The sequence below is a fragment of the Aptenodytes patagonicus genome, chromosome 4, assembly GCF_965638725.1.
Source record: "Aptenodytes patagonicus chromosome 4, bAptPat1.pri.cur, whole genome shotgun sequence".
NCBI lineage: Eukaryota > Metazoa > Chordata > Aves > Sphenisciformes > Spheniscidae > Aptenodytes > Aptenodytes patagonicus.
This window is the reverse complement of record NC_134952.1, coordinates 56,383,522-56,396,875: the sequence shown is the minus strand read 5'-3', so window position 1 is coordinate 56,396,875 and position 13,354 is coordinate 56,383,522. Positions and strand designations below refer to the sequence as shown.

The window sequence follows — 13,354 nt, the reverse complement described above, 5'->3', positions numbered from 1 at the left end:
CTCAGTGCTCTTACCTGTTCAGTAACTGTTTGTCACCCATGGCCAGCACATCTACCTTTTCTCTCTAATGCACGAGAAGTCAGATTTCCTCATCTGTGTCTGACATCATGATACACTGAACTGACTAGTCTTTTGAGAATACAACTCCTAATTCCCTTGTGCCACAAATTCTCCAGTGTACCAAACATCATCAGCTTTTTCTGGCTTCCACAGCTGCGAGTCACTGCAGCCTCAAAACTGTATGCAGATCTTAAAACCATTAATTCTACTAAACCATGATAAGTATTTAAAAATGAGACTTCTTCAAGTCATCTCAAATATGAAGGCACCATGGGCATCATTTTATTACCCATTATCCTATGGTCATTTATGCCCAGGCAGAATATAAAAGCTACAATTTGGGCCCAATTACCATCTTAAATCAAATTTGCAGTCACTTTATGCATAATACAGGGCAATGGGGAAACGATGCCATAATCTGACTACACAGAGGCTTCAGCAGCAAAGCTCGTTTCAACAGACTACCTCTTCTAAATGCTCTGCAACCAGGTCACTTAAAGCACTGCAATACAGCATCTTTTAAAACTACAACACACACTTAAACATGTCATTCAATAGAGTTTGCTGTATTCAGTTTAAAGAAGTCATGTCTCAGCACTGAATAAAAAGTTTTACTTTCATTAAATTAATGCCTCTTTATAAGCTCTATGTTGAGCATGAAGACTTTTCATGTCAAAGCAACCAGACTTTCTTGTCTGATGGTTTTATGTTACCCTTAGATTGCATTAGGTGAAGCAGCAGAAACCTCTAGAATGAAAAGGTTCAAATGATATGCTGAATTCTGGGGACAAATTAGTTCCACAAATACAGAGCAGAATAGTATGCTCATGTAAACAAGCAGAATTTGGTTTCTAAACCTGCACTGACCCTCTGAAGGTGTTAGAAAATAACACCGAAGTCCAACACATTCTACATGATCAATGCCTAAGAAGTACAGAATCTTTTATTGTTATTTAAATACAGTAACCATAGTGGCCATCAAAACCCTATTCTGATTATTCTTTGAGAGGCCAACAATTAAGTGTTAAAACAAAAACTGTTAAAATAAAAATATTTTAATTCAAAATTGTGACCAAAATCAGAAGAGGCCTGTTTTGTTACAACGGCTGCTTTTGCAAGTACACGAGTCTGGAGAGAAGAAGGAAGAAAATCAGGAGTTTGCAAGAATTCCAGAATTTGCAAGTTTGATATCTAATCCTTGATCTCAGAGTTACATCTCTGTCTGCCCAAACGGAGTCTGATCTTAATCTGCAAGCAGGCTCCTCAGCATATTTCTGATTGTAAGAAATAAATTTCTGGTAATGGGAAAAAAATTAATAGGCTCATCTATTTATTTTTTAAGACATAAAAAGGGTCAAACAGAAAAGCCTGCGTTTCAAAAAACCTGCCAAAGATTAAGTCATTTTGTAAAATGACCTTATTAACCAGCTTTCAAAAAAATCCAGCAAGTTCTTTATGTACAGCCAAAAAAGCTGTTTTGTTGATGACCATTTCTGATTTTAGAAAAGAAAGCAGTTTAGTTTAAATAGTTGCTAAGTATGCTGGCTTCCAAGTGACACCTTGCTGTTGTGATCACTGAAGTACAGAAAACTGTTCAGAATTGGAAGAGCTAAGTAGGCTAAAAACCATCCAGTAGTCCACAGCTGTTGCTTTTTATCAGAAAGCCTATTTAATATTGATTTAAAGAAAAAAAGAAAAAGTAAAACAGGCCACCCCTTGCTAACATTAAGTGCTGTATTATCTAGGGCATTTCTCTCTCCAGCCATCTGTTTTGAACTGGGTACATGCAGTGAACTCAAATTTTATGTTCACAAGAGAACTCTTCCAGTCTCTTCCAGAGACTGTATAAGAAGTCTTAAATTCTACCTTGTTCTCAACAGTCAAAACAAGAACTGTGATGCATTCACCCTCCTCGTAAAGGGAGAAGTTATGGCCTTCATAAAGATAAACAAGCACTTCAGATCATTTCTGGGATGAAGATGCATTCTGAAGAAGTGTATTGAATTGCTTTTTGTTTCTCTCCACCGTTCTTGCCCTTGGAGTATTAAGTGTCCACACTCTAATATATGTGTCATTAGAAGCATAATGTGTAGCAGTCTTGCAAAGAGGGATTCCTAACGTTTTCTGGGAATACCAGAAAGCATCGAAAGCCATCATCTAATGGCTACAAAGTGAGTTTCTGAAACAGATTTCTGAAAACATTATTTTTCTTTTTCCCTATGCTGCTACAAGACAGAACAAAGGTCACTGTATGTATATTAATAGCTTATGATACCGTGCTTACTATTCCTTTTACAGGAGGATGTTCTAATATGATGATCTCCATGTTAAATTGGTTTCTTCTTTGATATCACAAATTATATAAACTATATAATTCTATCAATTTTTAAGAAAAATCAGGTTCACCAAATAATATTCTTTATCACAAGATATGGCTCTTTCTTCATTGGGCAAGTTCCTTCAGATGCTACGTGGTAGTATAGCACCATACCTATGAATAAAAGACATTTTAACAGTGCTTCTGATGGTCAAAATCGGTCCAATGTCTACCATTTTTCCCCCAATTATATAAACTGGAAAGCCAATATTACTACGTCTTGAAAGGATGGGATGATGCCTGCCATTTTACACGGTCTCAACAAACAGGACAGTTTAAGCTCTACTACAGCTGAGTCAGAAAAGCAGGATCCCAATGACTTCAGTGGTACTCAGTGTGGGCTTTGTGTGGGTACAAGAATGCTGTATAAATAACATTTACATGAATAGGGCCCAATTCTGTACGATTCCTTTCCTACAAGATACATTCTTTCATATATTCTCACTTATTGTACAAGTACCTTAGGCAAAACTGAAGCATGATTTTAAACTGGCTGTAAATAACTGATATTTAACTGAAGAGAAGAAAGAAATCACTTCAGCTCTTGAAATCAGAAAGTGGAGCGCCAGTTTTTCAATTCTTTCCCTAACAAAGATAGTGGAAAGGTTAGATGATGGAAGAAGCTGTCAGATATTTAATTAATAAAGATAGAACCAGAGGAGGAGAGAGAGTGGGAGATGGGAAGAAAGACGGAAAAGAACAGATAACTGGAGGAGGTAGAGAGGAGGAAGACATTATAGAAAACTGGGCAATGAAAAAAAGTAGCCTAAAGGAATAGGATGGCTGTGGAAGAGAGTGCGAAGAGAAAGAAAAGATTCTTAGGTAAAATAGAAAAGACTTGAAGGAAGTAAGTACATGGTAACATCAGATAGAGAAGTGTGGGTTTTGCCTGGAAAGTGTACACTGTATTTTGGGAACTGCTGCACGTAAATTTATTGTTTAGTATCTTTGATTGGACTGAAGCACTATATTGCTGTAAATAGGTGATGGAATTTTTATTGCGAAGGTTTAAAAAAAACAAAAACAAAAAACCCCTAAACCTGCTTGGCTCTTGTCAGCAATCCCTTATGTATATGTTCCATCTCTTTCCCTCAATCGCCAACATTTCCCTGCTTTTCCCCTAATTCCATATGGCAGGAGCCAGCATGTCTGTATATTCTCCCTGAGCTTCGTGGAGAACCAGGTAAGAAAGGGGACTACCCAACAGGTTTTGCAGGATGACAGCAAATGTATTTGTATAAAGCTTATTAATGGTTTTCTAAATTTATTTAATCACACCAGATATTTTTACAATGAATGTGTTCACAGACCAGTGTTCTGTTGTGGTTGGCCTTTTTTTTTCCCCCCAACAGAACAACATCCTGATCCTAAAATCAGTTCAACACATAAGCATGGGAAAGGAAGGAGGAAAAAGAATGGCCACTAGTTACTTAGGGGAGAGGGAAAAAAAGAAAGAGAGAAAGGTAAGTGTGGAAATACTTCATAACTGTTCATTGCAGCTGCCACTCCTCTTGATGGTCACGTTCACTCACTGCATTTCCTCTTAAATTGCTCACTGAAGTTCAGGAGGGGTGTCTTAGGTATTTGTACAACAGGGTCTTAACATGACCAGCAATCCAGTGACTTCCAGTGTGCACAACAGAAGATCGCTGAAGGAAGTGGTCAGAGATATGAAGATGCTATTACCAAGTACACCGGACTCGGAAGACTGACTTCAGTCAGTCTCTCCAGAGGCCCAGGAGGGATGAGTTAAATATTCTGTGGACAGGGAAGATTTAGATAAGAAAGATGCATACAATCCTGCTTTGGTTTTAAAACCCTTTTTTCTTCCCATGCTTTGTTCCTGCTCTCAAGATAAAACAGCGTTTTGATTTAAGGAAACCGTTCCAAAGCCTTCATGTAGCACAAGTAGCTATTTGGCAGTACTGAACTCAAGTTATGCCTGCAGGGTACAGGGTACTGTCGACTGTGAGCACGATGGGATTTCTCCGTAGAGAAGGGATACGGGAATGAACTTAGAAAGGCTAGAGAAGGGAACGGGTGTGCTACTGGCCCTGTAAATAGTGACATGCACTTGTAAGGTTGCATTTAAGGCTAGAAATGTTAAAATAGTCCCATTAATTTAAGTCACTGGACTGTCACGTCCAACATCAAAGACAGGAAGTGTTTCTAAATACGCTCCCAAGAGGAGTTCCTAGCTGCCAGAGAGCAGGCCACCCTCAGCAAGACGCAGACCTCCCCAGCCAAACACTCCACTCACCCTAGAGACCATAAAGGCTTGCAGGTGGTCATGTTTTATGGTTTTTGATATTTATGTTAAATAGCTAGGCTAGCAGAATTTTCAGCTTCCATCCACAAAATGTTGTCACAGAATTAATCCATACAGTACAACGCAATTTTCGTTTCCAGTCTGGATATAATTAAGGGCAAAAGGGGTAGAATGGAGTTTGTAAAGTGCTGGGTATGACAGAGTTCTCTTCCAACTGTAGACCTCTACTGTATGGAAGACAGGATGAGAGAAGGATGAGTATTCTTATATCTGGGTTTTTTTTTTTTTGGACTGGTGTATTCTAGAGGTAAAGACATTTACTGAAAGGTGAAGAATGCGATAAGGATAGGGTTTTCAACTGCAGGTTTTGTGCCCTGATGCTCCCATATTAGTATATCAGGAAGGCCATATTAGTGCATATTAGTGTATCAGGAAGGCCATAAAAATGCGGCTGACAGTGGATATGCAAACTCAAGACTACCAGGAGACGCTGAGCTGTCACCTCCCCAGGTCTCCCAAACTCAGGCCTGTTCCCCACAGGCTCCTTGGCAGCCCTGACAAATTTCTCCAAGGTTTTGTTCAATCCTCATCGTGTCATCCATTCTATACTGCTTAGCTGCTCTCCTCCATGAATCTCAGTCTTCTCACTCAGTCTCCATCGCTCTGTCCAGTCTTACTCCCCAGTACATTTGCAGAGCACAGGCAGTAAGCCTGAAAGAAAAACTGCTATTCACCATGTGAATTTAAGCACCTGCTTAACTGGATTTAGTTGGATACTGAAATGACTTGTCACATCTGAGTCAACTGATAGGAAGGGTCAACAAAAAATTCAAGTTATACACAAATTCTGCATATTTCTGCAAAATTATTGTGTCCGTCAGGCTGGCAAGTATCAGTGGATAGAACCAACAGATGAACTTAAACAACACTGATTAACTTTCATGAATCTCCCTGAGCTATCACTAACACAATGAATAGCTCAGTGTTTTAATAAAAGCTCAGAATCGACTTATGCCTCAGGTGTTCCTACAATACATGACTAGGAAGCAGTAAACTTATAAGAGCTGTGAAATATGAGGAAAATGGGACCTAATACTGAAATGGATCACTTAAAATATTTCCTTTGCAAAAGTGTGATTTTTTTTCATTTATTTTCCCTGATTTTTAAATGTGTAAATGTGATTTTTATAAGAGGTTTGTGTCTAACCTAGAAATGGAAAGCATGAAATGAAAGCACTTCATTTATTTTAAACTCCAAATTTTAACACAACTTTGTACAGGCATCTACATTGTCTCAATTTATGCATATTTGGAATTCCAGCTACTTCAGACACACACACATTTATTCCCTGACATTTTTAATCAGAATTTGTGAAGAAGATGTATCTGAAAGTGCTTCAAGTCAGAGATGTTTCTAAGACACATGCCTTGCCAGTGCACACTTGTACAGTTAAGGTATGCTGTATTTATTCGCAGGTCCCAAAGCATCCTGCACTAAATTCTGTCCTCTATCTGGAGTTAAATGAACAGCAGTTATCTGGTTTATAGAGTTGACAAATTCTTCTGGATATGTGCTGACTTCATAATCTACTTCAACTACAAGCTTAAGAACGGTATGAGATCACCAGGGTTTCTGCACAACTTCAAAGCTCCCTAAACTAGAACCGCACAACTCTCAGCTGAACAAACGTTGCCAGGCTGTGTGCACAGCTTTGAGGTTCCTTGAACCACAGCCATTTGTTTCAGAGAGTTTACAAATTCCATTAGGCATATCTGGAGCGCACGTAAATTCTAATACACATCAGCTATTTTTTTACACTAAAAGGAACTTCAATATTCAGAAGTTCGTGGCTTTTAACTATCATTTTACTCTACCAAAACAAATTTCATTTGGTTGCCATTATATTAAAATTTGTAAATAGAAACAATTTTCAAGACCATATTTAACAAAAAAAGGCCCTGGGAGATTATCCTTGCAGTGAAAGCTGCTACGTATAAAATCCCTTACTAGGAAAAGCTCCTTGTCTAATTAAAATTCAAACTGTCATTAAAAAAATTTCTCCGTTAGCTGGAGAACACACATCAACATTTTAAGACTCCTAATTTCCAGAAGTTTAGATGCAGTTCCTAATCTATTTTAATCTGGAAACAAGTTAGAATCTGAAACATAATGCCTCCAACAGTATCAAGACAGTGGGGATGCTCGTTTTCTTGAACACAGAGCATGTGAACAGACCCAGGTGGACTAGTCAACAGTGGAAAGTGGGTTTTCTCTTACATAAGTAACCGGGTCACGGTCTAATGTCCCTTTGTCATCCTAAAACATGCACTACATCCTGCAACAGAGTTAAGAAGGGATAACAACCAACCTCCTTGACAGGTGCCATAGATGAATCTCCATAGCTTTCTATCCTGTCAAACGGTGATGACATTATTTTCCCCTTTATTGAACAAATGCTAGTTTATGTTAATATCTTTTTTTTTTTTACATATTTATAAATTATTAAATTCTCAGAACTTCCACAAATAAATCAGCTTTACTTGAGGAAGATGGAAAATTATAATGAGTCTTCTCAAGGACTGTCAGCAGCAGCCAAATGGTACTACAAAAAAAAGGGTAAAAATTACCCGATTTTATTTACATGTATACCCCAACTATTTTCTTAACTTTTTTTGGGGGGGGGGACGGACACGACACAGATGGGGGGGGGGGGGGGGGGCAGCGCACAGAGTAGAGCTCCTCATTTCTTTCTTCTATTTCTGTCCTCTGTTGTTCCAGTCATCCATCTATTATCCCTGTCTTTCCTCTGCGTCTAGTATTTCTCTCCCTCCACGCATTTCCCTTAAGGGGTTTTTGTTCCCTTCTATTCTTGTCTCTTGTCTTGGTAGCTTTCTCATTTCCATTATTACCGCTTTGTTTCCTTCAGGTTTCAGCCGTTCTTTTGCTCTTTGTCTTTCCACTTTTATTTTGACACTACAGAAAGCCAGATGTTCCTCACAGACTTCTGAAACTACCTCTGAATATTCTGTTCTCAGGAAACATACTTGTGAATGAAGCCTTTAACCTAAAGCTAAAGACAATATTGGTGTCACATAATAACAAAAGATCACAAATATTGGCCTGAACACAGAAACAATATTCATTAAGGAAGGTCAGTCAGAACTAACCTAACCTCTCTGGCTGCTTCAGAAGCACACTTCGAGGAACATTACTGAAGCAAAAGAGATGCAGTCTAAAAGCAGTTTCCTCTGTGTTTGTTTTAAAGACAAGACTTTTGCCAAAATCAGTCTCTTTTTTAGGAAATGCTAATACAATATTTTATACTGGCTTAAACTGGTATATTCTGGCCGGCTAGAACTAATACGCTGGTGGTGTTAGAAGTCTCATTGTTTTAGCAAAAACTTTAAAAGAATTAAAAACTATCTTTTTGTGCAATTGATATATCTCTTTTCCAAGCAGTTTATTAGGTTGACTTGCATCTCTTGTAAGAAAACTAGCAAAAGAGCTCTCAAGATGGAAGACTTTTTTCATTAGCTTTCATTCCTCTCATGTCTGAGGCTACCAATTAAATTTAATAAAAAGCAGGCAGGTTTATTCCTATCTTCCCAAAAGCAATATTGCACAGCCATGCCTGAAGCTTCACACCCTCCTGCCTCCTTTATTTCGTGAACCAGTGTCCCAAAGACAGGCAGTGGCTTGTTACACCCTGATCTGTGGTTCAGTTTGGATTTGGTGTTTGACAACCACCAGGCTGACCCCAAAACTTAATAAATAGTTGCACGTGGTAATTCTTCTGGGAAACTGGGAGAGAAAATTGAGTATGTTGGGAGGAGAGGGGCAATATAAATCTTAGTTCTGACAACAGTGTAGCTAAATGGACAGTACTTAAATAAATCCATCTACGTTATAGCCTGTGTACCTGATATATCTTGTCATTGTGCTATTACTGCTAGATATTGTAAAAAGAGTCTAGCAGGTTGCTTTCGCAGTTTGTTGCCCAACTAAGCACCTAAGTATCTATTAAGCTTCATCAGGGCAGACCCTGCCTTCCATTTCCTGCTTACAGTACTCTCAAAATGGAAGAATATTTTTATGAGCTTTCACTATTACAGACCATAACATCGACACTTCAAACGAACTGATACATGCCATAAAAAAAAAAGTGACCTGTATTTGTATGCTGCATACAAACTCTCATAGGTGGTGTTTCTCCATCTTTTGGGATCAATGGATTACTGTTGAGTGCTCAACATGTAACTAAGTTCCTGATTTTTATTTTATTAATTTACGTCTGTAGAATAACTGCAGCCTGCTTACAATAGGCCACTGCTCTAAAATAGAAAGATTTTCTTGGATACAGTGTGTTTGCACGAGTATACTAGTTGCGTTTTTCAAGGTTAAAAACAAGAATTGACATGGGAAAGGGGCCATTCATTATGAAACTGAAGCATTACATTAGTAACTGAAACGTAAAAACCTGTAATTGTTCTTATAAAAACAGTAGTAAAGTACTGGTGGTGCACATGTCATCTCAAGTATTCAAAGTGCTCTACTGCCAGGAGTACTTAGGGCAACTTGCCTCTCGAAGCCAAAAGTTGAATATTGTTTAAACTGTACTCAGACACAACTTCAAAAGCTATAAATGCAAGCAACAAAAATTATAATTTTGGAAAGAACTGATATTAATGAGAAGAAATCACTATCCTCTAGGAGGAAACAACTGTCACAAGAACATCTTCAGAAGAATACACACTTGGAACCAGAATGGCAGCAGAGATATTTTTATACAGTAAAGATAGTGCAGATCCATGTATACATAATAAGTCTTTTTAATGACAGAAATCTTTTGATTTGAGTTAGAATATACCTGCTTGGGCTTCCATTTTATATCATTAGTATATAAACCAGCTAATATCATACCAACCTTCATAAATACAGAATAGACCATATGTTTAACCATAAGGCATTACCGCAGTCTCTGCCACAAACGCTTGTTTGTTGAGCATGATTTATGGAATGATATACAAGCTATAGGAAGAACAAATTCATCCTTAATTCTAAGGATTTTCAGCTTTTATGCAATGCGTTACCAAAAAGAATACGATAAGGCGAATGAGGGAAGCTAGTGCACTGATTGTATGAGCTTAAACATAGATCTTAAACATGGAAAGTCATTATTAGTTGCTAGCCAAGCTGAAACTGATTTCAGTCTTTGCCACTCACTTCCTTGAGCAACAAGATCTGCTGCAGAGGCTACTCAGAGTTTACTCTGATTTTAAAGACAGTGGAATCAGGCCCTGGTATTTGAAGAAGCGAGGGCAAAAAAAAGGTTCCTCCGTATTTTCACAAGCAATCTCTGTGGGCAATTATGGACAGGTGCTGATAGATTCTACAGGAAAATTATTTCAGTCTTTCTGAAAATAATTATAACTACTCTTACTTATGCAGCAAGCTGTAGCAGATTCTCAAACTGTTTACAAACTTGCCTGCAACTGAAGCGTAGTCTCATCTAAAAAGGAGCACTGTGCTCATTCTGCACCAGCTTTTCTGAACAGCTTTTAGCTGATGCCCTAAAGTTTTTATTTTTGGAAGCCAAAACAGAGTTAGCTACAACTAGACTTTGACCAGAACGATGAGATTAATAGTCCTACTTTGTGAATGGAGACAGGAAACATATGCAAACTAAATCCTGGTGTCTTGTCTTTTCCACCCACATGAAAAGAGAGACCTTCACTACATCGTTATAGTTTTACCTAATTCTGATAAAATCTGATAGTTATTCCTCATGCCTGACCCTGGCAGCTTCTAATTTGAACCATTCTCCAAAGGTTCTCCATTGCTTTAAAGGAGTTAAATAAGTATTTATCTTCATTTCACAATCAGAAGAACTAAGGGACTGCAACTGCTTCTCGCCACGGAAACTTCTAGTTAAAAGTGAAAGATGTGTGTGATCTGCAAAGAAACTACTGATTTACCTAAGGCCACAGGAAGTGCTGATGTCAAACCCCTGAGCTGAATTCAGGAACTGCCACCTCCTTACCCTGGTTGCAAACCACAGCTCCTTGCCCTCTGGATCTGCAACCTAGAACTTGGTCTTCGGCAGCTCAAGGGGGGCACTCCTTACCCATCTCTGGGATCTACGTTACAGCCAGATTTCTGGGAAATCTGTTTTACGGTGGCTGTTTAATACCAGGAGAGCTGTAGTTTGTGCAAGAGGAAGAGGTGGAGAAGGCAAGAGAAATTCATTGAGCACTTTATAAGGAAAAATCAAATACTATACTTCCTAGATTCACATGGCATTTGTTGGAAGCTCCATGCAAGTGGCGATCAGTGTGAAACTACTTAATTTACAATCTTAAAATAAAAAAGGCAGAGATAATATGGCTGCATTTGTAGGCATGAGTAATGCTCTTTCTAAAAGCCGGAGAAATACAAGCATCCTTGCGTGTTCCACAAACAATGAACGGAGATTATAAAATAATCTCCTAAACGTATTACCCCAACTGTCTCCATTATGCAAACAGTAACTGGGAAAGCGTCCTGGGGGTGCCTTATATAACTCCTTGCTCTGACCCTCCCTTCGCACTCGGGGAATTTATCTTTCCTCTAACCGACTTGAATTCAGACCCAGGACCGCGGGTGCCGTGCGGGGAGCACCACGGGGCTGACCAGTCGGGCTGGGGAAGAGCCGCAGGCGGGGCCGGCCGGCAGCAGAGCAGGAGCCGCGGAAACTTTGCGCCGCAGGGGCCGGGCAGTGGCCACGGCAGCGCCGGGGGGTCTCGGCGGAGCCCCGCTGCCGCCCCGACCCTCCTCCCGGGCTGAGGCGCGGAGGGGAGGAAGGCGGCCGATGAGGAAGTTGCACTAGTCGCCTCTCCCCGCCCGCCGGAGACGAGCGGGCGGCGGCCTCCGGGGGCAGAGGGGCGGCGGCAAGGGGCTACACAACGCGGAGCTGGGGCGACTTACCCATGGTGCCGCCGCGGCCTCCTCCTCCTCCTCCTCCTGCTGCTGCCGCCGCCGCCGCCTACTCCGCTGGCGCGGAGGGAGGCGCGGGAGGCGTGTGCGCGGACCGGGGCGGGCGCGGCAGCGGCGCGGAGCCTGCGTGCGGCGCGACTATGAGTCAGGGTAGCACATCCGGGCAAGGCCGCCTGGGAGACACCCCGCCCGCCCGCCCGGCGGCACCCTGCCACCGCCGGGGAAGGGCGGGCAGCCACGGAGGGAGGAGAAGGTGCGGGGCCGGCGGCAGCGCCCCCGGCCGGGAAGGAGGGAGCTGAGGGGCGGGTCCCCGCGCGGAGCGGTGGCTCCCGCCCCTTGCCGCGGCCCCGGGCCTCCTTTGTTAGAGGGGCTGGGGTGGGGCCGCTCGCCCGGCCGGCCGGGGGGGTGGCATGGCGGTGAGGGAGTGAGGGGTGCCGGTCCGACCGTTAGTAGCGGCTGCGAGCGCGCGCGGCGTGGTAACCCCTGCCAGACACCCACCACCCCCCTCGGCGCTGCGGGCGCCTGAGGCCGTTCCTCTGTTTTCCCGCCGCCCCACACCTGTCCAGGTCCTCCGGGGAGAAAGGGCTGAGTATTTGTCTACGGGGCGGCGGGAGGGATTTTTCTGCGATGCTGGCCATCCCTAAATGGATGGATATGTGGAAGGCAGGCCGCCTCGGCTGCGGCTTGCGGTCGGGGCTGTTGGCTGGTGAAGGAGAGCGGGGCTTGAGGCCGGGTTGGGCAGTGGGGCAACGGGCGCCGAGAGGGCCGCGCCCGGGTCCGCAGTCGCTGGGCGGGCAAGCAGCCGCTTCTTCGAAGTTCCTGCAAGAGGCCCAGGCCCCGCCGAGGCTCCCTCCCCGCAGCCCCCCGCCGCGGGGTCGGGGCGCAAGCCGGATGTACCGGGCGGTGGGGTGGTTTAAAAATGGGGAGCATGGCGTTTAAATTCACGTTCAATAATATGGGCTCAAGGAGGAGCATTTTGCAGGAGGGGGAGATTAAGCTGGATGGAAAAGTGTTTTTTAGGTGGGCTGTGTGAGGAGAAGAATCGGTGGAGGAAACCGCCAGGTGAAGTCCAATTGCTGTACATTTTGCTGAACCAGCGTTACAAGTTTTACACCCAAAACTGAAAGGCTTCTGCACAAGGTAGTTATGTGTGGAAGGCATTTATAACAAGAAAATGAATCTCTATTCAGTGTGCCCCCTTCCTTTCTGCCCTGGGATACTGGGTCTCTATAACACAGGGAACAATGGGGAACTGTTTGCTGTTATGGTCCTCTCATTAGAGAGCTGCTGCTGGGAACCATTTTGGGGGGGTTGAAATTAATTGCGTAGTTCTTGTAGCATTTTCACTTTTTCCAAGTCTTTCCATATTTATGTATTCACAGGTTTACCTGAGTAAATCCTAAAGTATGGTTAAATAGAGTAGGACCAAAGAGTATGATAGAGGGTCTTGCTTGCTCTATAGAAATGGATAGGCCAGGGACAATTCAGATGAGTGATGCAAAAAGAAGTTGCGGATGAGTCAGCCCCCACAGTGGCTTCACAAGTGACACCAGTAGTCCCTTTCACCAGCAGTCAGCAGCTGCCAGGGGTTTCCTCTCTGGAAGGGGTCCCGGGAGCTTTCATGCCTGTAAAAGGGTAGTGTGATAAGACAAGCAAAGAATAATTCATCAGTCCT

General features: G+C 42.3%; 1 protein-coding gene across 5 annotated transcripts in view; it reads right to left on the bottom strand.

Moving 5' to 3' along the window:
- RAP1GDS1 (Rap1 GTPase-GDP dissociation stimulator 1) overlaps window positions 1-11,832 on the bottom strand; it is a 108,049-nt gene extending 96,217 nt beyond the window's left edge. For 2 of the 5 annotated variants that reach the window (XM_076336784.1, XM_076336785.1), the window contains exon 1: window positions 11,671-11,830. In XM_076336784.1, the coding sequence (XP_076192899.1) occupies window positions 11,671-11,674 (4 nt within the window). In that variant the 5' untranslated portion in view covers window positions 11,675-11,830. Of the gene's footprint in view, window positions 1-11,670 lie in introns of all 5 variants that reach the window. The other 3 variants (XM_076336786.1, XM_076336787.1, XM_076336788.1) reach the window with 3 other exon arrangements.
- Between the last annotated feature and the right edge of the window lie 1,522 nt (window positions 11,833-13,354).